The sequence below is a fragment of the Atractosteus spatula genome, chromosome 21, assembly GCF_055471065.1.
Source record: "Atractosteus spatula isolate fAtrSpa1 chromosome 21, fAtrSpa1.hap1, whole genome shotgun sequence".
In the NCBI taxonomy this organism is placed as follows: domain Eukaryota; kingdom Metazoa; phylum Chordata; class Actinopteri; order Semionotiformes; family Lepisosteidae; genus Atractosteus; species Atractosteus spatula.
The window spans coordinates 5,831,487-5,859,009 of record NC_142726.1 but is presented as its reverse complement, the minus strand read 5'-3'; the positions used below and the strand labels follow the sequence as shown (position 1 = coordinate 5,859,009).

The window sequence follows — 27,523 nt, the reverse complement described above, 5'->3', positions numbered from 1 at the left end:
AGGCTGTTAAATTCCCATTTTTGAATTTGTACACAATAATAGCATAGCATGTGTTGTAAACTTTAAACTAATTTTTTTTGTTAGATTTTATACAAAAATGATTACATGGAACAATCCCGTTTTTAATGTAACTGTGTTCCTCTGTCTCTTAGGCTTGTTGATCTGAATTTTAAGTGAAGTAGAACTTTAGAGTAGTTTTCTCAGCTCTTTGTCCTGTTGGGCATGTTTTTTTGGATCTCAAAAAACCTCCTCTTTTTTTGTTGGTTATATCTGTACTCTTTGCTCTAAGGCTGTAAGACTTATCGTTTATGATTTTGCCGCGGCTTTTGTCATTCATTAGGTGAATGTGTTTAAGGTGCCTTTGACTTTGTAAATCAGTTTCATTAAACACCCCCATACTAAAACGAGTGATTTAATGCTCATTATTCATAATTGCTGATATATGTCCCTTATTTGCTTTGCAGAAGGAATGTGTAAGTTCAGACAGCATTCAGTGTTTATGGGCTTTGAGAAGGTACCAAACCACTGTCCCGCATCTAATGCATCAGCTGCTGCAGACATCAATGAGCATTGAATGTAATCATAGTTATAATATGTTGCGGCTGAGAATTTGAGAGTTCGAGTTCTGTTCTCTGATCTTTTTCATAGGGATGTACAGAAAATGCTGTACTGTAAAACCTGCAGGAAAGTCCAGAAGGTGCAGCACTGAGTTCTGAAAAACAGCAAATAGAGGCTGCAGCGTAACCCATGTGCTGTGACTAGTCCTACAATATTTAACATAGAAGAAATAAAGCTGAGGAATCTCCTCACTGGATTGCAATGAGGCTGGCTTTAACAGGGAGCAGAGGGAAACGAAACTCAGTAGTTCACAATTAAATCTCACATGCTTTGGATGTAAAAGTGTCTGCTAAATGACTTGGTTTGTTAATATTTATGAATTCTAATAAGTTGCCCTTTTCTCATTTGGGTAAGGAAAAGATGTGTAGAAGAGGAAAACGGATGAGGGCGAAGAGTTTAAGCAGCATCTTCCCAGCTTGACCTCACAGTGCCGCAGATATATTAACACACCACCGTGAGGAATCTGACATGTGGCATCTGTATGACAGGAAGACGTATGGTCCTGTAAACCTTTTGTTTTTTCACACCGCTGGCAGTTTGTAGTGGGTATGGCTGGGGGCGGGGGGGGGTTTAAAGGATAGGATGAACTACATGTGGGGTCGTGTCCATGGGATTAGTTTAAACTATTTATTTTCAGAACTCTCTGAAGTCTAAAGAATTCCAGTACGCTCATTTCCTCCGGTTCAGAATGACAGCCTTCTGAATCTGAGGTGGGGTGTTCAGTTGCTCCCCTAACGCCCTTCAAAAGAAACATCACCTGTGAGAATAAATAAGGACTGTGGTAAATGTGCATTTTTCTTAGTTTTACAGTCATCATCATAATCTTGTTGTGATGTCTCTGCAGTCGTAATAGAGTATTCAAGATAAGAATTTAAATGTATCAGCTCTAGAGATCCTAAATCTCAACAATTATTGCTTCTGAGCTACATGATTTATAAAGGCAAAGGTGGTAACCCACCACCCCCCATCAGTTGTGGCTGAGAGTTTGATGGATTAGAGCAAGATTAGTCCACGGCCTCTAAGCTGGTTACAGCTGGACCCTGGGCCCTGTCTTTCTTTCACTGTGAACTAATCCCCGTATTCATTGGATCTTTCCTTATGAGAAATAACAGTGACATCCATGCTCTCTGTGAGATTTCTCGTTCAGCCAAGGTTCCATCTGTAACAATTAAGGATCTGGTGTTTACTCCAGCTATCTGATGGCTGATCCTGGCAGTGGAGTTATGCCCTGCCTTAGCAAAGGTGACGATTATTGACGGAAACAGGTCTGAAGAAGAAGCTCTGGTTTCAACCGCGCTGTGGTGCTGCTCTTGGGTCAGTTCTTTCTCCCACCACACCAGGAGTCATTTTCACCAGTGGACTCCTGAAAGCAGCTGTTTCCCATCTTCTCATGATGAGGAAAAACAGACGTCTCCTCTAATAGAATTCAGACAGGTTTCATTTGCCAAGTCATTTTTCACACGATGTTACATTTGGTCATAATGGGTGTTTATATCTGTGGTCGTCAAAACCGAAACTGACGTGGAACCTACAGGTTTCTTTAGTATTTAATGTAAGTAAGCAGAATGTAGCCAATCTGCTTAGGTTGTTTCCTAGTGACCAAAAGAAATGTTTTGGTTGCATTAGCATGAGAGCAGTTGTGCCCAGCCCTGGTCCTGCAGAAACCCTCCAGCAGTGTATATGGACCAACCTTAAATCAGCACTTTCTGAACACGGAGAACAATTTAATTTCTTCCACTGAAACAGGTTTATTCATTCAGTTAAGTTAATTAAAAATAGAAAAAAATAGCATTTGATTGAACCAATATTATAGAATATATGTAAAATTAGCACTGTGTTACTTAAGCTGTTAAGAATAACAATTTTATTAAAATTAATCTGATTGTGACGTTCCTTACAGATCAGGAATTAATCTGAGTGCTCTATTTTATATTAGCTGTTGGGCAGCAATATCAACCATATGGTTTATTGACCAGAACTGAATGTGAGACCAATTGCATTGTTTGATGTTAACTAGGCTTTGCTTAAAATTCTAGACTTTGATCTACTGTATATATCCACACAGTGTATTTAAAAACAAGGTCTTACACTCTGCCCTCTCCACTTTCAAGTCACCCATTTGGTAACCTGAAAGCAGAAAAAACTAAAGCCATGCAAAATTGTCAGAGCAGTTTTCTACCATATTAGGTCAGTTCTGGTTTCTGTGTATGATTTGGCACGGAGTGTTGCCAAGTATCCAACTTCGCCACTGTTGTGTGTTCTCTCAGCACTTCCTCGGTTCCCCAGACCTGCTTCAGAAAGACGTTTCTATTGTTCTTTGTTGTAAAACCACAGAGGTCTGTCTGTATCAAGCAGCCCAGTTGTGGTGTTTTTTGGTTGTTGAATTTGAGTTTGCTGTTGTCCTATTAGTGGAGTCCCCCACTCCAAGGAAATGTTTGCTGTGCTCCTTTGGAAAGGGCTGTAGTAAATAATAAAGCAAAGACCACATGTTCTTGGACATCCCAGGTTTTCTGCATTAGGAATGGGAAAGAGATTTTCAACCACAATGCTTTACAGTTAGTCCAAGACTTTTTTTTTTCAGATTTTGAAACTTGTCGGAACTAGGAAAAAAAATTGCAGGTGGTTCACATCTGAAGCAGATTTCTTTTGTATTAAAATTCACAGCACACAAACAAATGTGCATAAATGCTGCTTTTCTCCTTAGTGCCATTCTGTAATTAACAGATCCTGCAGAGCCTTGCTGTGTGACTGGAATATTTTCTTTAAGGGGCACTCAAAGCTTAAAGGCTTTTGAACATTTTTTTGTGATTTATTGATAAAACATTGTGTGCTGTCTCTTATTAAAATGAGCACCACCGAACAAAAGCATGCCATAGTTTTTCAGGTGACCTTAGCGCCCGTTGAATTGATATTGGCCTACTGCGTGAGCATCTGTTGGGCTTAGCATGCTTTAGAAGGCTGCGACTTAGATTCTTTCCAGATGTCTTAAATGCAGGTGGAAATATAATTTTATTTTGTGTTTAAAAGTTTTGTTTCAGTATACTAGCAGTGTCCATTTGGGCCTTAATTTTAAAAAGAAAAAAGGAAAAACTCTTTGACGTGAAATAACTTTATTTTAAAGGTATGGCTTTCTTGACCCCCACTAGTCCTCTTGTGCTGGGTCTGTTAAATCACTGTCTTAATGTACTCTGATGTCGTCATCGTCGCTAAATATTGTGAAACATTATCTATACCTTTTCTTTTCTGTTAAATAATTTTCATTAAACATAAAACCATGTGCAGTGAAACTACTGTTCATGTCCTTATTACTGTTATCACACATAACCCTCTTCCTTTACAGTGTCACTCAGTACCTAGTGCAGTACATGGGTTTTAGCACATACAGCTGGGTCAGCTTGTGTGGAGCACTGAGGTAAACTACTAGCAACCTTATTGTCCTTAGACTCACTCATGTCCTAACTAGGCTGAGACTTTTTGGTCAGATCAGACTTCTGAGACACATACTCCTCTGGTGAGCTGAAGATTTGCACATGAGGGTTGTCCAGGTTTCAGGGCTTGCCCATTGACAGAGAGCAGGCTTCTTTGTGAATCTTCCAAACTCGGCTACCACATTTGACAGTGGCCAATGACTGGGCCTGATCTGAGGTTTTTTCCAGTTGTGTGACACTTGCACTTATAACCACAGCCTGTTATTAACATTTGTCTGATTTGTCCTTTTCTTTGTGCTTTTCTTATTTGTAACTGTGTTCATGGCTGAGCTTCTTGGCCAGTTTGTCATAATAAATGAAAATCTGTTCTCTGACTGACTTGTTTAAATAAGTTATGATGAGATGGGAATGTGACATAGATTTGAGAAATCTGTGGTGCTCTTTCTGTATGTTGCTATTGAAATTAATTAATAATGTCTTCCTTTTGGTACCGGTTTGGAAAGCATATTGCCTTAGTTGATGAATCCTGAACAATATCCCTTGTATTCTTGAAACTCTCCACAAAACATCTTGGTACGGTAGGTTTTAGAAACTGTGATTTGGTTATGTGTGCTGTCGGCGTGGGTCTGATTCTCTGTTTCCTGTGGTTCAGATCACACAGACACTCCGCAGGAATGGCGAGAGGAGGGCCGGTGACGAATGGAGACCCTGCGGTGAATGGAGAACACAGCCCCGGAGCACGGAGCCGGCGCAGACAGACTGGCAAGGCCCTGGCCAGTAACACCGGCCTCGGCACACCAGGCAAGCACCACCGTATGACTGGGCACTGAGCAGGACGCCGTGTGTGCTCCTGAAATGCCCTCTCCCAGGAATGTGACATGTGACAGGGCGCTGTGAGATCTGTTTTCTAGTGGCGTCACATTAGAGTTCAGACCGTGGCTTTCGATCCTAAAGGTTACTTTAGGTAACTTTGGCATGCTGCACTGCAAGATCCAACTTTTATTTTTCCCTATTTATTTGCAGTTTGAAGTAAGAGAAATGATGATCGAGAGAGCAGGTCACTGAACTCAGCTTGGAATAGTGTTCATTTCAGAGCACACAAGCACAGGTTGTGCCTTCTCGTCCAGATAGTAATGGTTAATTGGCTACAGGGCAAAAATGGCCCTGGTGTGAGTGTGCCTGTGCCTGTGTCTGTGTGTGCCCTGCCTTGCTCCTGTTGCTTGCCGAGATTGGCTCTGGCTCTCCAGCAGTGCTGAATTTGAAGAAATGGTTAGAAAATGGATGGATGGAATTAGTGCAGTAATGAAGTGTCTTGAGGACAACATTATAAAGAACAGTAAGTATTTTATGGATGAAGATAATGGTATGACCATCCATCCATTAGGTCAGAATGCTGCCTTTCCTGGCCAGTGTAGTGGAAACCTGCATCCTGTCTCAGATACACAGGTAGGACTACGCACTGGACATTCTTAAATTAAAATGTGGGAGAAACTGAAGTAATCGCCTGAATGATAGCTACAAAAAACATAAAATAGTACCGTGTTTCTTTGATAATTAGCATTTGTTTTTTCAAACAACCTTTGTCAGAATTAATCAAATGACCTTCTCTGCATGATTTCTCTTCTGATTCAGCCTGATATGGCATTCTGAAGCCCTCCTTGCCCAGAGCAGCCAGCTTAGCTAGCAGCACCTCAGACTTACTGTAAATCAAATAAAGACCCTCTTGTGTATAAGCTCCTATTAGTATAAATAAAAAGTACAATGACCAAGTTCAAGAGTACTAATATCTGACAAAAAGTACATTAATGATGGCTCTTCAATTTTTACTTGGCAAAACATAAAGAAAAGGTTTTTCCTGTCTCTTATTTGTTTTATTGACCAAAGACAGTTAGGCGATGAGCTTACATCATACTCAGGTTAAATGCATTCAGCACACTATGGAATTTGTTTTGGCCCACTGTGGCAGAGATTAAGGAGGTTTACTGAGAGCACTGGAGGATTGCAGGGTCTGTGTAGGACTGAGTTCTGTTTTCTATTAGTGATCCTTAGCAGCTGGGAAGGGGAAAGGGCACTAATGGCACTTTCCTGGTTGCAATTACTATGCTGTCACCCTGGAAAGTGTAGGGCTTTTAAATGTACCATAGCAATCGCAGCCATCAGATTCAGCCTGTCTGAGATTTTATCTCACATGAACTGGATGTAAGAAAGTCCGACAATATACAAAACCACTTTTTCAGTGGATTTTAAAGAGTGGGACTTTGTCAGTCAAGACGGTCGTATATAGGACACCCTTGTAATTGCATGCCCTGGTATAACGCAGGGCAAAACTAGTGACAGGAATGTTTATACTGTATATCTCCATAAACAATTAAAACGCAATATGGACATCTCATCAACCATGTATGTTGACAGAGTTTACCAAGAGAACTGCTTCAGCTTTGGTAGTGAAATAAGGACATAAGGAAAAAAAGAGGAGTACTTTTAGCATTGAAAACAGTATGCACTTTACACAAAGAATTGTGGGAATCTGGAACAAGCCACCCAGCCATGATTTTAAAACAGATCCCCTGTGATCCTTTATGAAACCTCTAGGCCAGGTCCTAAGATGAATATGCTGCTAAAAAGAATATGAGCAAGCATTAAACCCCCCTCCCCCCTTTAATTTGTAATCATTCTTATATACTTAGTTTCTGATACCACTGCCCAGGAGGAGAGTAGAATTTGAACCCATCTTGATTTTCTAGTGAGGGGTTTGTGCACAAGTTGGTACAGGTCCTAGAAAGACAGAAAGGGTTACAGTCCGAATATTACTGGGTTTTGTCAGATACCTTTCTGTTCCTGGCCTCTGTGTCTGTAGTGAAAATTAATTTCAAAGCTGGACCGTAAGAATTTTCAGTTTATCAATTTTGTTCTTTATGTGCTATTGAAGTTTAATAATTTTCCATTTTATTGCAGAGGTCCTTGTTAAAGTGTCTCCGAAACGTATTTCTTTTACAGGCCACATACAAATATCCATTGGGACCCACTATATGTGCCAAAGTTGAAGTCTAACGTACCTTGTAAATGACAATAAGTATTAAGTAGTAAGTCTAAAGGGCTCCTGCACTGCTTGATAACTTTACTAAGTGTGCGCCAGCTCGGACAGACGCTAGCGTGGGTTGAGGAGTGCCTAAGTGGGCTTTTTGGACATCCCTGTCCTTAAACGGGTATCCGGATGAATTTTTTCCACATTTTTTGGTCTTTGTATGCTGAAAGCACTCCAATAAAATACAAGCCACTTGAATCCTTATAGAAAATGCCAATGTCCATCTGCAAAAAAAAAAAAGTGGTTCCTGTTTAATCTGGCGATTGAGAGCCTGTTTCTCAATCTCACTATGCCAGTAGTAGACTGTTTTCTCACTTTGTTGGGTTTGGCTAATGTCGCAGTGGAAAATACTGTCGCAAACACAGGTTTTTCTCACTTCCCATTGTCTGCCGTATTTTCTCTTTCTTCTGACATACAGTAATCTCCAAATAAAATGCAAGAAGGTGACAAATCGAGTGTTCCTGGCCCGCTGAGATTTTAGCGGTGGGTCCGTTTTGGCGTGACACAGCCTGTGGGCAAGTCAGGCAGCTGTTTACACGCTGGTGGAGAGAGAGGGAGACGCTTCCTGACTGAGACAAGGGCATCTTTAAGAAAAAGACTGGAGTGTTGTTTCTCAAAACACTGTGTGCGTGTGAAGCAGCTCTATGAGACGTGTTTTCAAAACGTTCATTGATGGCATTACGAGAGAGCAGCCGGCTACCAGTCTTAACATCATCTGTATTAGTCAACTGGATGTCACTTGTGCAGAGCGAGGTACAGGAATAAAAATTGTTCTGCCAAGTGGATTAAAATGAGAGATGCACTTACCATCCACGCGTGGCACAATAAGAGTTCTCTCCTTTACAATGATGGCACCTTTCAGTTCTGAAACCTGAGTGTCTGAAATAGGACTGCTTTCTGAACTGAACTCTCAAGCCTGTATTCCACTATTGATATCGCCAAATATCTTCAAGCTAATTTTCCAGAACTGTGTTTATTTGGGATGGAAAAAAGGAAAAGGTTTGCTGGATGATTTTTTTTTCCAAACAAAATTTGCTTTGTTTCTTTTGGTGAAGATTGGTGGCAAATCTAAGATGTTTGCTGGTATGGACAGTAGCAATGAAATAACTTTTTTTTTATTCTGGAGTTCTTCAAATCTGAGAAAGGGGTCCAACTTTTGCTTCAGACCTTCTCCTGTAATGACGTTTTCCACAGGCATCCTTGAATTTAATCTTTAAACTTGTGACTTTTAGCCAAGGAGCGCATGGTTTTGGCAAGAACAACCACAAAAAAAAGTTTTTGAAAATCACAGTTTGATTCTGAAAGCCCAACATTTCAGTATCTTTGTCTGGAAAGGTAACAATAATCCAGTAATTGGCCCTGTGAAACATCACTGTTTGACCAGTTTGCATAGGAAACAGGTGAATCTTCTGTGGTTGATTAAAAAAAAAAGTCCAAAGTTAGGGTGTAATCTGACAAAAATCCTTCCTCCTGAACATTTAACAGGAATATTTTCAGTTAAGAGCAACTCTTTGGACAAACATAGTTTTGTAAAATGTATTTTTATTTAGCAAAACTCATTCTTTCAATTTAGCAGGATTCAATTTTTTTAATACATAAATGAAATGCAGAAAGATAACCAAGCTTCTGAGGGAGCTTTTCTCTGATTGCCTGCAGTCTTGGGTTTGTATTTCTCCTAATTACCCTAGGAGAAGGAAGCCGAAGTACAGATTAAGAAGATTTAGTCATTTTCCTTTGGCCTGTTAAACATCTGTGGATTTTACTTGGGCAGATGTGTATTTACTGTAGTTCGTGTTCGAACTACAAAACGTAAAAACAATGCATTCTTTGTCCCAGTTTTAGGAACAGCATGCTCAGTCTCCTCTTGCTGGGTGGATATTTGGTCATTTTATTTTTAGTTGCGATCCCGTAGCTTTAATTTCTAGGTAAAGAAGCAAAATGCATTGCTCCTACACAGGTTTACAGAACAAAAAAGGACCTCAGCCAAGAAAAGCAGTGTGTCACTGAGGTTCTACAGCAGACAGCAGTGTACCAAGCCAAAACGTAAAATTTGATATTATGGTAAGAGATCCTCCTTTACCAGCACAGCTCAGAGCTAAACCACTTCTTTTTGATTGTCTGCATGTATCCCTGCCATCTAAATGCTAAGCCTGAACAGACATAGAAACTTTAGCACATAAGCAAATATTAATGGGGAAAACAGGTTCAATGAAGTGTGGTTTTGAAGGATCCCAAACTGTCTCCAGCTCTGTCACGTGGCTAGGTAATCTAGGATGTACTGTATATGGTCCTGAATTGGTAGTAGGAAGCAGAGAAAATTAGTAATTAATAACAGTAGGTTGTGTCTAGAAAAATGTTATTTTAAATTTAAAGCTGTATTCAGTGACTTTGCACACTCAGTGTGCTGAAAATAAAACACCTTTACACACAAGATGTGCGATAAATAAGAGAAACCACATTGACAAAAAATAAACTGCAAAACCTAAGGTAACGTTTTCAAAATGCAGAGCTTAATCTGCAGAGAATCATCATACAGTTGATGTCAACGATCAGCTCTGTGCTTTCACTCTTTCCCTCTTTGTAGTTTTCAGGTAAAATATATTGCAGAGGATTAAAAATGCACCACAATGAACAATTTTACCTGAGGTCTCACTATTCTGTAAAACTGTCTGATGACTTGACATAACCTGGGGAAGAAAGAATTTGTACTGAATGAATTTTACCAGTGTTGGTAAAAATACCTAAAGCTACAGTACGTGTTGATGTGATGGTTTTTCATCTTGTGCACATTGAGAAAATGCCATGTTTAAAAAAAAAAGTTTGCTTCTACCAGTGTGAAATAGATTTGTAGTTACCAATTTGCCTCTTTACTGTGTTCACAGGTCAGCCTTATTACAAATTTCAATCACATCTCCCTTTGGCCATCATTTACCAAGTCTAAGTACCTCATGTCTGTCCACATTGCTTGATCCCTTAAGCTCTGAAATCTTAGCAGCTCAGCAGTGGAACTTCTGTGAGGCTCCTCTGTCTTTAAGACTTGGTGACCACAGATTTTATGCAGTATTCCAGATGTGGTCTAACTAGGGCATCATTGTACTCTTTCAGTTCAACTTCTGTTGACTTGTCGAGTCTTTGCTATGTATCCCAGTCTCCTTTCTGCAGCTTAGTCTTAATCACCATGCAGACGGCCACACACAAGGCAGATAGGGATACCAGGGAAGAGGAAGTGCTGTGGGTAATTTGAACAAAAAGGTTATTTTTGGGTGCTTTGTTCATTTGAATTTGGCTAGCTTCAGGATTTTATCATACGCACTGGGGAGAAAGATTTGGGCATTGTGGTAAATTCATTACAATCTGGGAACATTTACATTCACTCCATTTACATAGGTTATAATACAGGCCTTAACGTATTGGCGGAGGACCCCTAAAGAGAGAGCTTTCTCCCCTGTGCCCCTGGCTCTAACAGGGCTCTGAACATCTGTTCCTGCCTGCTCGGAGAACACAAAGCCGTTCCCTTCAGCAGCTGCATTACGACAGGGAAGGAGGGTAATTGCAGGGTCAACAGGAGCCTCCGCTGATCGCAGCTCTGAGAGCACTAACTCTCGCTCCCTGCCTTGTGCGCACAGGGAAGGTGGAGGCGGCAGCCAACGGCACGGAGGATGGGAGGAGAAGCCCCACGTGTCAGACACCGCCCCCATCAGTGGCCCTCTCCACCAGCACCACCCCCTGTGCCGGGACCCCCAGCTCGGGCAGCGATGCCCCGCAGGGCGACACAGGAGAGACGGGAGGCACGCCCACTCCAGACCAGCCCTCCACAGCACCCGAACAGAACATGGAGTCCCTGCCACCTGGGTAAGAGCCACTTGAAGAACCTGATGACAAGTGTTTTCTGTCAGTGTTATAACAATGGCAAAATAAACAGGAATCTAGTTATTTCATGCCATGCCCCTGGATGTTCAATGTATCCTAGTGCATAAAATGGATAAGTGGATAAAATGCCATGATTGTACAATATCTAAGCTGCTATCAGTATTTTTTCTGCCAAACGCTTTGAACTTCTCCACACAATTGCCCTTTTAATTTGTTTATCATTTCGAGCGATTGCCTAGAATGACTTCCTCACCCCTCCCTGAGAGCTGACCCACAGGACTTTGCGCCATATAAACGAGTTAGTGAATCCACTGTGCCCTGTTGATTTGGCAGGTGACATCAAAGCAGTGCTTTAGGTTTAACCAGAGAGATCCTCCCCACAGAGCAAGACATTTATCCTGTCTGTTTCCACACTTCCACGGCACAAAAAAAAGTGGGAAAGAGACAGACTGCCATGGCTGAACAGCCAGAAGGGAAGTAAAGAAGGCTCTGTAGTTGGAGGTTTGGAGGAATTTTAATCGTGGGCCGTTGCAGTCAATGCGACATTGTGAGCAAGTTTCAAAAGAACCAGGGGCGAATGTGAAAGCGTGCTCTATTGCCAGACGTTTTTTCACCTCGGCCTGTTTGCTTTGTCAGGCACAGTGTGGTGAAAGACCTGCTTCTTCTCCAGCTGACCCCTTCTGTCTCTCTGTAGAACTTTCCTCCCGGCTCCTGTGTTTATTTTGGATGGGCTGGGCCCCGCAGCTTGTAGTCGGCTGGGGGTGGGGCTCTTCGAAAAACACAGTGTGCCCTTCAGACGTGTGTTGTGTCTGTGTAGCACTGCTGAGAGTGTGAAGTGGGTTAAATATAAACATCACAGAGCGAGGAACAGAGAATCGCTGTTGTACACTGGGCAGCTCTGAAGTCCCATTTTTTCCCTATTCGCACTTTCATCTTGTTAGACTTGTGGAGTCCAGTGGTGCCTTGCCCCAGGCAGGAGGTCCAGAGTGAGGTCTGGAATCCTGTCTGCCTTCAGTTTGCGAGAGGGGATTGCGAGTTCTCTGATGACCTCATAGATAATAACTGGATTGCATTTCTTTTAGTCCAGAACTGAACAAAGTGAATTGGCCGACTTCATTGAAGAGAGTGACGGAACAGCGAAGTACACAACACGCAAGTGTTGACTAAGTAGCTGTTTTATGTCCAGATCACAGAGTCCAGAGGGCTCTTGGATCTCTCAGCCAGCACGGGTTGAGCCCTGCGGTCCAGGCATGGCGGGTTAGAGCCTGGGTTGTGTCACTAGCTGACTGTGACCTGGATCCTCCAAGCACTGTTGCAGGGTGGACCAGGCTGAGTGCTGCCCGAGAGTGGATGGATGGTAGGCCAGGCCTCTCTGGGCTCTTGGTGGCACAGCGCCTCCTATGGCCTCCTGGGCTCTTGCGGGCGTGCAGTACTGTTGGGGAGGGACTCGCCTCTCCTCCAATCAGCGCTGCACCTCCTGCATGGGGTTGCGGTGCCTGTGACATGTTAAAAGTCAAGGGGCTGGAAGACAGTCTGCTGCTCTCCCTCTAGTGTCTGATTGTAGGGTTCTGTATGTAGCCATGCGATGAGACATGTTAAACACAATTGCCTTTTACAAATTGGGTGGGTTAACAAAAACATTTTTTAATTTTAATACATAAATATTTCTGATAAATCTGGGCAATCTCCTATCAGTGTGGATTTGTGGTTAGGACTTTTGACTCCTTACTGAATAAAAGCATCGGATGTATAATATTAATAATGTTAGCTAGGTTCTGCCAAGGCAAGTCCCAGGGCATGAATTGTTTTTATTAAATCAGAAATGTGGATTGGTTGATGATTCAGCGGTCTGAATTACGACTGTTACTGTATTATTTTAAACATGAGATACGAGTTCAACTGAGAGGTCCTTAGAAAAAGACGCATGTTTTATCCAGCAATGTGTACAGTAAATTCAGTACAGCGCATCTACTAAGACTTCAGTGCTGCATTAGCTATTTTTTCGTTAATGTATAAATATTAATTAATATTTAATATTCTTGTGTTGTGTTTAAATTGGCAGTATTTATTAAGAATTTATTGAAAAGGGTTCCATACCAAAAAGGCTGATGTAACAAGAAAAGAGCTGGAAGAAAAGCATTTCTTTTTCTTGGTTTGGGGTATCAGTATGTATTCAGTTAGTCTTATTTGACAACATTTTAGTTTATATAATAAATTTAAGCTTGTTTAGTAATAACAATAGTATCTACACATTTAAAAAAACATTTATTACAAATAAAGTATGTCTAGTAAGTGAAAGTATAGCTATAGAAATTAATAGAAATAATTCAGTTATTTCTGTTCCGAGATCCAATAGGTGGTTTTCCTGGAAACCGCAGAAGTGACGATTGCAGTATTTATAGACCAGTTCAGGCCTTCTTTTTGGACAATTGGACTAATTTCTTTTAACAGAATCGCACACCTTTTTCTCTGTGCACCATTACCACTGTATTGAGTTATATTCTCGAGCACCACTTACCATTGTCCTTACCAAGTCTTTAAATGCTCAGTCAGTCCTCTATGTATGTCGGAAATTTAAAACCCCCATTCTTAGAGTTTTTAATATTTTAAGGTTCAAATATTTTGAAATCTCTGCAGTTATGTCTTTAAAAATGCTAGGTGGTCTCAATTCATTGAGCATTTTCAGCTACTGAACCCTGTTTTTTTGTCAAGCAATCCTACTAACATTAACTTAGGCTGAGAGTTGCCATCTTATTAAAATCCTTTGGTTGCTCGTACTACATGAACCTAAGTTTTAAAGTAAATGGCAAAAAGGTCTCTGTGCAAGATTGCATTTACTCAGATTTTATTGTGCGTTTAACTAGAAAGCAGTTGCCGATTTAGGTAGTTCAACAAAGTGATTTTTAATAAGGAAAGAATGAATTTATGCAAAACATTTCTGAAGCCATAGTGGTATTGTGACTCAAATGCAAGTGAGCTCTGGGATTATGCTCTGTTGGGGCAGTTGGTGCAGACTCTGTGATTATTTTTCCATCAGTTTGTCCCACTAGTGCCTTTTTAAAGTTACTTTACTTTAAGACAGAGCAGTGGCTTAAAACTATGCAACCTAAAATCTCACTTATTTTTATAGCTTTATTGCCCCCCCCCCCCCACACACGCATAAAAAGAACAGTGTTTTTTTTTTAAAAAGTGAACTGTGTTCCTTGTCAGTGATTCATGGAAAAAAAAATCAAACACACAGATCAATTCAGTGTGGCGGGGCTGGGTCTGTTTAGCAGGTTTCCTGTGTAAATGTAGCCTTGATGATGTGAAGGGCAGCGAGCTGGGGGATCTGCACAACAGCACCCATTGAATTGCATGTGAGCACAAACCTGGTATTGTCCACTTGAGAAAGACCTGACTGTGCGAGAAAGTGGAGGTGTAAATGGCAGGAGGACAGCCAGCCCCCCTTAATAACTCCCACAGCTGCTCTGCTACTGGACAAACCCCATTGTGCAGAGGTGAGTTTCTAGGGCGACAGAAGGGCCCTCGAGTTATAGTGTAGCAAACTCCTGGCAGACAAAGAGACAACAGTGCGATCCAGCCAGGGATATGGCTGCTTATCTTACTACAATATGTGTCAACAATACACTGCTTTTATCAAGGTGTCTCTTAATCAACCATACAAGAAAAGGGCCAGAGGGTTTTAGATTTCACAAAAAGCTTTTTTTTCTACACCTTTCCCCGTCTTGAACTGATGACTCAAACTTTGATGAATACAGTTTTGAAATTAAGAATTCCTGCCGACATAGTGTGCAGTTTGGATTCTCTTTCCTCCTTTCCTCCTTCTCTTCCAAGGCATGGCTGTTCGGGGCTTATTCTCAACATTAAAGTTTTGGTTCCTGCAAAAATTGTGCTTGCTAATGTCCTGACTTTGTAAGGTCAGTGTTTGCAAAGCTGTTAAGAGGTTTTTTTTTTAAATGACTGTACATCCTTAACCTTTCCAGAGATTACCGCTAAGATGTATAGATCGTCATGGGAAATTACTATTGAGTCTGGTTTTAAGTCCAGGTTTTCTTCTCTTTGGTTTTTGGCTAGCAGCTGCGAGACTCTTGGGTCTCTGAAGTGTAGCTGTTGGACTGAGGATTTGGAGGGTGTAATTGAGGGTGGTCTAGATTAGGTAAGACTGCAGAACAGAGAAAGTGCTCTTGTGGCGCTCACTGTTTTAAAATGAGCAGCTTTAACAATAAAGATAATTTAATGTGATAGACTACGAAGCATGGATGTGGTCAGACACAGTTATAAGAGAAATATATAACTTCAGATATAATTTGAATGCAGTATCTCTAAATGTCTAAATTGTTGAAGATCAAAGATACACACCTATCTACCATCAGATGTAGGAAAGATAAGTGAAAGTGGATTTTCTTTTTCTCTTAAAAGAAGTTTTGGCGTCTTAGCTGGATTTAATGGAAGGGGTTCTTAAAACTGCAGCCAAAAGCTTTGGAAGTCATCCTGCAAATTTAAGCCCTCATAAAATGTCAAGTTAAGAATAAGATCCCATATAGCCATGTAAGAAGTCCCAGTTCAAATGCAAACATTACAAAGCTGGGCTTTTAAGGTTAAAGTAGCTATAACGCTAACCCTAGCTCCGTCCTATGACTGGTCCAGATCCAAATACTATGTCAACCTTTAAGTTAATTGGACTTCAAAACTGAATGCAACTCATGTCACCTAAACATCATCAAGAGTACATTTGCTTCATTAAGGTCACTTGCTTTCTTGCATTACAAGTCAATTCTGTATTGAAATTCAGGGCAGTTTTGAGATTACATTAAAACAAGGGTTGAGCCTTTGATAGACCTAGACTTGGAAATCCACCAAGCATTCAGGTTAATTCACATTCTGACAGGGTTTTAAATGTAGAAATTAACAGAATGTAAGGTTTGTCCTGGGTTTTTCCCTCTAATGTTGGCAAGGGAGTAAAGGGGGGTTCTGGCTCTTGTTAGGTTTTATTGTAAACCTATCCCGAATACAAGTCAAACAAAATTAGGGCACTGGCAGCATAGTTTTTTTTTTCTTATTGCAGTTTTTATTTCAAAATATCAGTTCATTCTAGGTTTCTGCTGAGGGTTCTAGCGATATGTTATCCAAAGCCATCAGCTTGTGAAGGCTTTTGGACTTGTGCTGAAGAGGGGCTTGGGGGCGCTGTGCAGTCTCTCTAGAGGACGTACGGTAGGTCCCAGCACCGCTCAGGTCTCTTTTCGTAAAGAGGATAGGGGCCTCCAGGGCTTTCTGGAACCCTCCTGTGCGCGCGCACACGCGTGCGTGTCCTTGTTCCGCACTGGTGTTTGTCCCCCAGCGGCTCGCAACATCGCAGACGGAGCAGGGCCCAGGGGAGCAGGACCGGGAACCAGGTCGCAGGGTTTTTAAACTCTTCCCTCCCTGGAGCTCTCCGTGGGCGGCCACTGTCAGGGTCCTGTTCAGAGCTTTTGATAGCCCAGATGGAAATTTGCTCCTTATGTTCTGAAAAGCATTTGCAATTGTCTAAAAGGTCCAATTTGAGAAGCAACAGAGGCTTGCGAAAAAGGCAATGACTGGGTGGAACATGTACCGTATACGTACGTTCTGTCAATGCAGAGTTAGATGAGCTTAAAAAGTGAGGCCTGGATGAGCTGAATAGCCTCCTCACATTTTTAACTTTTATGATGTTGCTTGAGGCCTGATCGCACTGGAGCTTTTTTGGACTCCCAGCATGGTTCAGCTCATTTGGAGACCAGTATGAACAACAACGTTTGGTTGCCAGGTGGTCTGAGTTGAGAACACCAGAAGTCAAAGGATGGCTAGAAGAATTTCCAAATTTTAATTAGAATGCCTCATTGAGCTTTGCGCACAAAGTTTTCGTTAACTGCAGAAAATGGCAAAAAAAATTTTGGCAGATGTCTCACATGAAAAACTGTTCCCATATTTCAATGAGGTGTTGGTTGAGTTCACTATCTTTTTGGATTATAATATTTTGACCAGATCCCTCCTCCTAATTGGGGAGTAGAGTAAAATATTTTGGTTTGAGTTGATCAACTGCGTGAAGATGACCAAGATTCTCAAACTTAAAACTTAACGCAGTTTTCCGTTTGTAGCTGTGCGCCTTTCCTCTTCCCATTTCAAATTAACTGCATGTGTGGCATCTTGAAAGTCATTAATATAATTAGACAGTCAGTGATTTTCGTATTTTGGTAGTCTTCCAGGATTTTCAGTTCCAGGGGTTTGATTTCGGAAGCACAACAGATCCAGACTGCAGGAACAAGGCGAAAGTTGTAATCTCACACATCTGTACAGAGGCTGTATTTTGAGATGCTTGTTCCATATGGAAGCCACTTTCCATCTAATGTATTGGTAAAGTTCCATCCTGCTAAATTTAATTTCCTCTTACACAGTCCTCTTGCTGGGAACCAAAGGCACTTTTAGTATTTCTTATCTACAGAGGGCTGTATTAATTCAAGCGTTAAACACCTCCAGAAGCCGATCCAGCTTTCAGTGAGCTGTGTTCTTTCCACAGCAAGACAGCCTAGTTTTGCCAGTCTTGGGGGATTAATAATACTTTCTGAGATGGTCCTTTTGACTTGTCTTTTATATTCCATACACTGGATACCTTTTTTTGTTAATTGTGACTGGGGCCTTGCAAAAGGGCTTTAGACCTCTTCTCAACGTTCTTGATGTGCTATTCAGTGAGGAAAAGCCTACATCTACTTTATTCCAGTAGCCTTCTTTTTGATATAAAACTATTCCAGCACTTTTGACTATACCTTTAGTCAACAGAAATTATACAGAGAGACATTAAAAACTCAGTTGCAACCTTTGTAATGCCTTTCAGCATATTTAGTAGAACTTTCTTTTGTCCCGGTGTTCATATGATCAGACTGACTCATCAAACAAAATTCTTTCAGCATTTCCTTTCATTTTCCTGGTTCAGATTCTTCATTAAAACAAAAGTTTTTGGGATCTCATGCGGTTCAACCAAGTAGAGGTGCTTGCTGGGAGCGTAGGATGGGCACTGTTTACGACTGAGATGCCTTCTTTTATCTGTGTGTATGTCTGGGGAAGGACTACGCTTAGTCAGGGCTCCCTCTGCCATGTTTAAAAAGAAGCTCCACTATGTGAGCACTACAGTGTTCCAGTGATGTCATCGAGAGATGCTCCGCTCCAGCAATCAGAACTGACTCTCCTGTGGGGCAGTGTGGAGCTTACCTCTCATCAGGAGACTGTAGGGCGCTCTTTATACAGTATGTCCTATCCCGAATGGGTACAGAAGTCACTGCTGGCGAGCTGGACCTTAAAACAATTGCCATTTGCACACTGGTTATGATTTAAAATTAAAATAGCAAATAAGTGAATATCTGCTGTCTTAGAACTTGTTTTAGGATGTAATATAAATTGGTTTGCTTGAAAGCACAGGTTGGAATTTGGAGATGTTTGGGAAATATTTAAATATCATTTGTTCATTCTGCTGTACACATTCATAAAGTGATAAAGGCCATCTGGTTTGATTATGAGTAGCTAATTGTTCGAAGAATGTTATCCAGGTGTTTTTTGAAAGAAGCCAGGAAATCGCCTTCAACGCCACAGCTGGGCGGCTTGATCTGTACTCCCACAGACCATTGTGTAAGGAAGTGCCTAATGTTTTCAGTTGTAAATGTACTTCCCCATAGTTTTTACTTGTGTCCTCTGGTTCATGCTTCACCGATCATTGAAAGTTCATCCCATTTGTGCACTGCGATCCAATGCTGGTCTATGGAAATAATAGTCATTAGACCTTGCACACTGTGCTTTGAACTGAGACCAAGGCTTTGAATTCTTAGTTGAGTTGGCCGGTTAAAGTTTGTTGTTTCTTTTCCATAAGTTGAGGTGATTAATCAGGCTCACAGTGATTCCTCAGGGAGCGCTCTAGTCTTGAAGTCTTAGTCTAATTAAATCCATTAATAGCTCTTTTGTTGCTTTCCTTTGAAATAAAGAATTGTCTTGTGCCAGGCCATGCAATGTTTATCACTGCTTGGCTTGTGAGTTAGTTTGGAGCACAGGCAGATTCTTGCTGATCTGTTGTTGGGGAAGAAAAGAATACCATATTTTATATCTGTTTGTTTTAGATGATCTTTGTTCTTATTTCCCATTGTAATGGCTTGAACTGTCCAATCAGGCTGCTAGAATTATTTTTCAATCCCCTTGAAAAAAGAACATTTTACTTGTGATGGAACTTTTATTAACTTTTACTAACTTTTTTTATCCGTTTGTATTTCTATTCTTTTTGTATACACATTCTTAATCAGCTTATTTTGTTCAATTTACAGTAATTCAACTCCAATAACAGCCATCGAGCCCCCATGGCTTCTATGAGATGACATGACTTGCTAACAGTTGCTGTCCAAAAGATCTCTGTTTAAAATGTGAATCCCATTGTGTGTATGTTCCCAATGAGCCACTGACCTCAAACATAAACTGTTGAGTTTTCATTGTGCGGCAGTGTACTTTATGCTAAGAAATCAGTACACACAGACCATTTTGGTCCTCCGTATCGCACCACAAGTTGTCACAGCCCAAGTGGAGTCAATTGGCCATGTTTGAATTCTGGACTATTTTTATACTGTGCAATTAGGCTTTTCCTTCAATCATTGATGGCAACACAACATTCGTGTTCTGAACTTGAACTCCAAGCTTCAGGCATGTGTGGCTTGAAGCAGAGCTGAGTGGGCCAAACGCAGGCGCCATGTGCAGTCTGCACCTGGAGTCTCTGCTTTCTTCAGCGACCTGCTTCCCAGAAGGAAAAGGCAGCTTCTCCTTGCAATTTGGGTTCAAAAATGCATTTCTGGAGGTTCAGTTTAACCGGGCAGGTCAAAGAGGGAAAAATGCAGTCACTGCTTGGCTGCCATTCAGAAGGACAGTGAAGCTGGAAAGGGAAGGGAGTTTCTTTTCTTATGAACTCTGTTAGATGGAGGAGAATTAAGTTAATTTTCTGGGATGGGTCTTTTAATTGGGCAGGATAGCTGCATTAGAAGCAAGTCGAAGTTGCAAGATGTTGGCGCATTCTCCAATGCTCATTTTAAAAATAATTTTCAAGGATAATTTAATTTGAATGAATGTTTTGATAACTTGTATCATAGTGAATCGAATGAAATAAGTATGTGGTGAGTGTTTCCCGTTTTGCTATGGGTTTATGGCAGTGTTTGCTGATGGCTGAAACCTGAGGAACTGTAGGTGCAACATGTTTTTTTTCTCATGACAAGCACATGACGCTCACAAGAAAGTTCTTACAGGAAAACAGCAAATGGTGTGTATCAGTGGACTTCTTGATCGTTTGGTTGCCAAACCAATCTTATCCTCAGCAAACTTGCTGAATCAATAGGGGCTGTGCTTCTTTGTGTCTAGGTACTGTACATCGTTATGCAGCTGTACTGTGAAACCAACGTCCTTTCTTTCTCTGTGCGTCTTTCGACCTGCTTCTGCTGATAATACCCTGGTACGCATGTGTAATTTATTAACAATATATTCAACATGTTCACATGCATTTTTTAGAAAGGGTTTCAGTACTCCTGGGAATTAGGCGTGCAAAATTGTGCTGAGTTGATTGGGGAAACCAAGGGGGAATGAGGAAGCGTGGTGGACTTAAAACACTTAGCAGAGTATTTAAAAGTAAAGTAAAATACTGTAACGGGTATACTGCTCAAATGGCTCATGGCAAAACATGCTAATGTCTAGTTCCATTTCTTGTAGAACTTGAGGATACAGCGCAGTATCGGGTATCTGGGAGACTGTGGACAGTCCACAGCTCTAAATTGTATATGGGACTGGTCACTATAAAAGTGCTTCACAGTAACACCATTATCCTGTGACTGGTTATGGATACGGACCGGGTTGAAGGCCTCGGGTTATCTCACTCCACAATAGCTAGATTAAGGGAAAGGCTAGAAGATAAAATCGAGCCAGGAAGAGGTTGCGTTTCTTTTTTCATCTTGAAACTGATCTGGGTAGGGCCTTTGGAATTTGGACCAGATTTAATTAAGGTAATCAGAATATTGCACAACAACTAGTAGCTCATGGGATGAAACCTAAGAGCTAGAGTGAATTCTTATGCTGTTAAAGCTAATTGTTTTTGAAGGCTGATAGCAAAGTTTGACTTCATTTTTTTCTGATCTACATTAACTGAAGACTGTTGTATTTTGCTTCTCTACGAGAAAAATACGAATGTTTTTTTTTAAACTTTAGATTATGCAGTTCATTTTGAAAGTTCAAAACCATTAATTCTTCATATTACCTCTACGACCCCTATAAAACTAGGAAACAATAGAATTACAAATGAGAAAAGGTTATTAGGCTCATTTTGCTGGGTCAGTAGTTTAGTATGTACCTCAATCTAATTTTTTTCAGTTGTCGAAATCTAAATTGTTGCTATAGTTTAGGAAGAGCAAAGGTCCTAAGACTGATCCCTGTTGAACACCACTGTCATCATTGTCTCAATTAGAGCCTATGTTCATGATGATTAGCAGTTTCCTATTTAAGGAGTTCTCAATCTACGTTAATACATTGCCTTACGTTAGGGCCACAGCATCTTACAGAACAGTTATTATGGAATGGAGGGGAACTGCATCGCTTACTGAATGACCCACAAGCTTGCAGTCACATGAGATGGATTACAGCAACGTGAGGAATCTGTGGCCAACTCAAGCCTGCCTGTGTGTTGCCAATTGTGACTTTGCCTTTATGGGCATTGGAGTTCAGGTTGGATAATGGTTTAGCCCAGGTTTAAACTAGCAAGGCCAGGACCACAGGGCCCAGTCTGCACTCCAAATGAGTGCTGTTCCATGCTGGGACACTCATTATCATGTACATACGCATATTTGCTGGTTTTAGTTTGAATAATGCTGCAGAGGGCACCAGGAGTGACAAAAGTGTTTCGTAAAAAAACAGGGTTTACTTTTCTCTTCAGCCAGTCCCCCTAATAATGAATACCTGTGTCTGCAGCATGCATGACCTCATGTGCTTTTATGTGTCACAGGAAAAAACTTTTAGATTATTTAATGCGTCTCTGTGTAAGCAAATATTTTAAAACCTAGTAAAAATACACCATAGAAAAAGCAGAGCCTGTGATATGATAGTGCATGATGGACTAACAGGAGGAATTTCCTTATTTCCACTCCTTTCATGACTTCGTGTCTCTTAAAGACTGAAACAATAAATCAAACAGATTTTATTTATTAATTTTAACCTGCACAAGTCAAAATTGTTAAAATCACAATAAATGCCTGAATGACATCTCACTGCCTCACCTTCAAAAATGGAAATATTGAGTATTGGTGTGCTTGTTTTTCACATCACAGAGTCTGTTTTACAAAGTCTCCACAGGTCTTTTGATAGCTGCATCCAAACCTGAGACAAGTCTATGCAGAAGTTCTCACAGCCGTTCTCTTCTCCATCAGAATTGCTTTTTGTGCTCTAGAACGAATTCCAGTGTTCTGTGAGAAGGTCCTTCACTCAATTTTGAAATATTTTTGAAGCAGTACCATTGCTCATCTTGGAAGTTAGTCAGATGGATCTACATGAGAAAATTATGCTATTTAATAATCAGCTCTCTTGGCGTTTTAATAGTTTTTGCAGTACCACTTCTTAGCTTACATTTTACGGAGAGCAATCCTGATGACATTGCAAAATGTATTTTAAAAGACAAGGATCTCACTAGATGTTACTGCCTTTTGTATCAGGCAGGTTCCGTGCCTCTCTGATGTGCAAGAGCTGATTTTTAAAACATGCAATAAGTTGCACAATGTATTAATAAAAACCTGAGTATTGAGCTTCAGCCTTTTTAAATGAATGAAGTCATGCAACAAGCTCTTTTAATGTTATGTCTGCGGCAAAATTGCTCAGTTGCTATCAACTGGCAATAGTTATTTTCAGTATTTTTTAAAGAGCAATAAATGTTAGCACTGGCATGCTCATAATATTAACGTGTTTAATTTAAAGTCCACCAAAACCAGGCTTTTCAAAATAATTTCTCAACATTATATTTAGAATTGTACTAATAAAAACATTGAAAGAAGAAACCTTTATAGAAGCTGTAGCCAAACTTTTAGTTTTATTGCTTTTGCAGATATAACTTTGTAAAATGAACATGTTGTAACATCAGATTGACCACAAAATCAAAACATCTTGAGAATTAATGTGGAGGAGAGGGAAGGATCAGGTTGAACACTGCTAGGCTTATAAACTGCAGGAGATAATATGGGCAGTAGAGTTCCTTAGTCATGATGTAACACTGAGCTTTGTAATGTGAAATAGTCATGATTTTCTAGAGCTGTAAAGAGCCCGCTGCCAGGTCACTAGAGCTTTAGAGTGGAAATGAAACATTGAGGCAATGCTGCTCTCAGCTGTGAGGAGTCTTTTGTTCCAGGTGATAGATCTAGCATGTAAAAACGAGTCAGAGATGACCTGCTGATCACTCTATTCTGTTTGCTGAAAATCATGGTCAATTTTAAAAAAGAAAATTTTGGGAAGTGATGGAAGTAGGGTATTGGACATGTTAAGCTCCATGTCTTGTTTGGCTCCCAGAGATCTCTTTACAACCCACTTTGATTTCTGATCTTTTGTATAGTCTTATTTTGTAACCAATTCTTAAATATCTTCAGAATCAGGTTCTCTTAAAGGATTTGATCCTTGTTAATTACTTGCACCACAACTACAAAACTGGTGAAGTAGCATATAGTAGTTAAATATATAGTTGTACAGTTAAAGCAGTCCTTTGAACTGATTTTTACAATTCATTTATTATTACTTGAGCAGACACAGAAATTTCTTAACAGCAGAGATCCTGAAGTTTGGCTTCAGAAGCACTCTTGTACTCCTAGATATTCCCTTGCTACATGCATTAGCGGAGACTGAATTTGACAGCCCTCACATTGCATTCTAATCACAAAGGTATTTTATAGTAAATCAGCCTATCCATTTCTCCATCCATGGCTCCTGTGAACTTCTGCAGTCAATAAAGACTTCAGAGCTATAATGTGGCAAAACACAGCCATGGGTCACAGCACAAGTTATGTACCTTACATTCAGCGTAACACTTTGCCACATTAAGAGCAGGGAGAAGCTGTTGTTAGGCTGTGGTCCAGAAATGTGTTTCTAATAAGGTGCAGTGGCTGTTCTCATTATCCTCAGTGTGTTCTCAGCAAGTCAGCGATAAGATCTGACTATACCAGACTGCTCAGGAATATATTGAGCTCACATTAACACCTTCTTGGTGCCAGCTTGACGTTTCTGGAGACACTTGTCCTTAGGGTGGTTCAGATCATCAGTCCTCCTAGCAAGTAAGCCGAGTTCAGGAGGCATTGGGAAACACTTGTTGAATTTATTCAGGAAGTAAATAAGGTAAATCAAACATTTGCTGCTTTCATGTATTAGAATGGACTCCTTTTTCCTTGGAATGTATAACCTTCTCTTATTTGTTTTGATTCAAGAGTTTCTGCATAAATTTAAAAACAATGGTCAAAGTCACTTTTTAGCTGGCTGCCTTTTTTCTGTACATCAAAGACAGTCCTGCAGTTTGCGTTTCTCTGTTCTGCAGTTTAACCTGAAAACAAACGTCTTTCTATGAAATTGCATACTTTGGAACTGTAGCACATTGGCCTTTGAGAGTATTCTGCAAAATGCAATTGGTCTGGGCTGAAGCAATATTGATAGAGTAATTAAGTGAGTCAGCCAGTTGAAACCAGTTCAGTGTCTGCCAAGATAATTATTTAGCCACAGTGACAAACCACTGTGCCAAATTTATCTCCACAGCCCTGCCATAGAAAAATGAGCAGTCTGGACAAATAAATGACAGCACTGCTGCAACAAAGCATTTTAAAAATGGGTCAGTGCTGACCTCCAGATTTTAGGCTGTGTTTCTTCTGTTTTTGTCATCTCTTCCTATCTCAACAAAAATGAATTGGATAACAGAAAGTGCATCTGATGTGTAACACTTCTAATCTGATCAAATCATGTGTGTCTGTGAAGGGATCTGCTATTTGTCTAAAGTCACTCTCAGTGGACAGGGAAATTTTCTCCAAATTGAGGTTTATTGTGAAAAAAGGTCATGCAAGTGGCTCTGGCCAGGCAGCAGCCTGGAGTATGCCAGAATGAATACAAGCCAATGTCTGGAAAAGTGGACTTACTCTGGATTTGTAGCTAGGTTTGAAAATACTCCAGGATTTAATAAATGACCAAGAATATCCTGGGCAACTCTCTCACACAGGTGTAACCATGTGGTGATGTGTGTTTTTTACTGGTGCCGTCTTCCATTGTATTTGTATATTTGCATATCATAAATGGAAATAACAGCACAGTTAAAACACTGTGAGGACCGAGTATAATCTTGTATCTGTTTTAGTTCTGAACTAAACTTTGTTGCAGAATGCTCTTATTGTGATGTGTGCTGTCTACATTGTGCCCCTTGTGTTTAGCATGGATGTGGGCTTGATGTGAACGCTTTGTTGGTGGACATGGAGTTGGGAGAGACACAGGGAGGCTGCACTAGCCCCCAGGGACACAGACAGGCGTGTGAGTTTGGCGGGGGAGAGGCAGAAGGAGAGGTCAGGGCTTCAGTTCAAGAAGCAGACCTCGCGGGTCAGTGTGGCAGGGCTCAGGTGACCTCTTTAACACGCTGAAAAGCAAAAATGTCAATTTCTGTTTGCTTTTTGTTTGTTTTTTTGGTTAAAGAAGATAGCATTCTTTCTGCAAAGGTGTAGGACTCCACACCAAAGGGGAGTATTCCTCAATGTCTGCACACCAGCATAATAATCTACAAGAATAATTGTTTTGTGATATTGCCCTCAAATTGTACACATGGTGGTGCCTGTTTTCTAGCGTTAATGCATCAATGCTAATAGCCACCCCTGCCTCGCTGAACTGAGCATTCTCTTGCAAGAAGCTGAAACGATTTTGGAGGAACCAAATGAGAACATCTGGAAAATAAATGCAGTATGGAAAACTAGAGCCTGACACTTAATCTGAAAGTAATTATATGTTTTATGTAATTATGCCATTATTTAACTGTCCTGTTTCCCCCACAAAGACATTCCCCCAGCCCTCTGCTTGAGCGGCTATGTCAGACCAAGCATGCCGTGCTGGGAGCGAGCTGGGCCTGTCACGCCAGCTTGTCACGATGTGACAGGACTGGGGGAAAAAATAGCGCCGCTCGTCGGTTTTGCAGGCATCTTTGTCAGGAGTCATTCCTAGAAAATTAAAGATAAGCTCCTCCATTTTCTGCTCACCATATCCAATTCAGGGTTGTAGGGGAGCCAAAACCTATCCCTGCAAACAAGGCATGAGGCAAGGTCCTTTGCTGGGCACACACGGATACAAGCACGCACGCACTCACACCAGGGCCAGTTTTCCCAGAAGCCAACTGACCTACACAGTTTTCTTTGGAACCGGTGCACCTGGAAGAAACCCACGTGATCCCAAGGAGAGCATGCAAACTCCACGCAGTTAGCAGTCCATGTCCAGAACTGAGCCCAGGGCTCCAGTGCTGTGAAGCAACAATGCTAACTGCTATTCCTTTTCTTTCAAATGTTAAAAAAAACTAACAAACCATATAAAGCTGGTTTTACTCCTTCATTTCCAGTGAGGGTTGTGCTTGAGAAACAACAATTAAGTTACTTAAAAAGGAAAGGTACCCAACATTATTTAATGTTTTATCAGTTCAGAAAACAGCTACTGAAATTTATTCTCCAGTCTTTAGAAGTGTCTTTACAAATACTAGGTATTTCTTTACCTTTTTGAATGCTCATGGTAAAGTGCCTTATCTGGACAGTGGAAATGGCGTCGTGTGCACGGTGTGCTTTCAGACACAGTGGTACTGTGTGAGTGTGTTTGTGTTTGTGTGAGCAAAAGGAAAAGTGCACTTGGAGTTTGTCCACAACCTCAGCCATGCCGTTAAAAAAAACTCTGTACCTCCAGAATCCACTGAAAGAAGCTTTCTTTCTCAATCCAAGCATCAAGTTATGGCCACCTTCTCTTTTCTCCAGGCTGTATGAATTGTGTGTTCTTACAAGCCAACATTTGTATATACAGAAAAAAAAGCCCAGAGGTGAGGCTTTAACACTGCACCGTCTGTTAGTCAGAGGAAGCAGTGCAGAGCTCGGCTGGTGAAATTTGGCAGCACAAACGCACCTTTTCTACGTCAAAAAATAGCCTTTTAGAAAATCACATAATGTTCGCAAATTTCATTGCAGATCTCTCACAGCATTAATCAACAGCAGACATTCTCTTGAAAATAATTTGTAAGCCTCAGCATTAAATTTAGATGTATATATTAAAATGTCCAGGCACTATTTCCTTCTGTAGTATTTCTTTTGAAATGACCAGAAAAATATACTTGCAGAACTGCCAACAGTTTTACAGTTTACACACCCGAATTCAGTGTAAGAAGAATAACCTTTTCTGTAGACTCTTGCATTTATCCTGCATAATTATTTCTAAAACACCAGTATAACAAATTACAGTATCTTGTTTGATTATAGTA

The 27,523-nt window shown here is 40.7% G+C and overlaps 1 protein-coding gene across 2 annotated transcripts in view; it reads left to right on the top strand.

Annotated features, from left to right (window-relative positions):
- wwp2 (WW domain containing E3 ubiquitin protein ligase 2) overlaps positions 1-27,523 on the top strand; it is a 125,982-nt gene that overhangs the window by 30,591 nt on the left and 67,868 nt on the right. For both annotated transcript variants that reach the window (XM_088938633.1, XM_088938632.1), the window contains exons 7-8: positions 4,699-4,847; positions 10,758-10,983. In XM_088938633.1, coding sequence (XP_088794759.1) covers positions 4,699-4,847; positions 10,758-10,983 — 375 coding nt within the window. The remainder of the gene's footprint in view (positions 1-4,698; positions 4,848-10,757; positions 10,984-27,523) is intronic.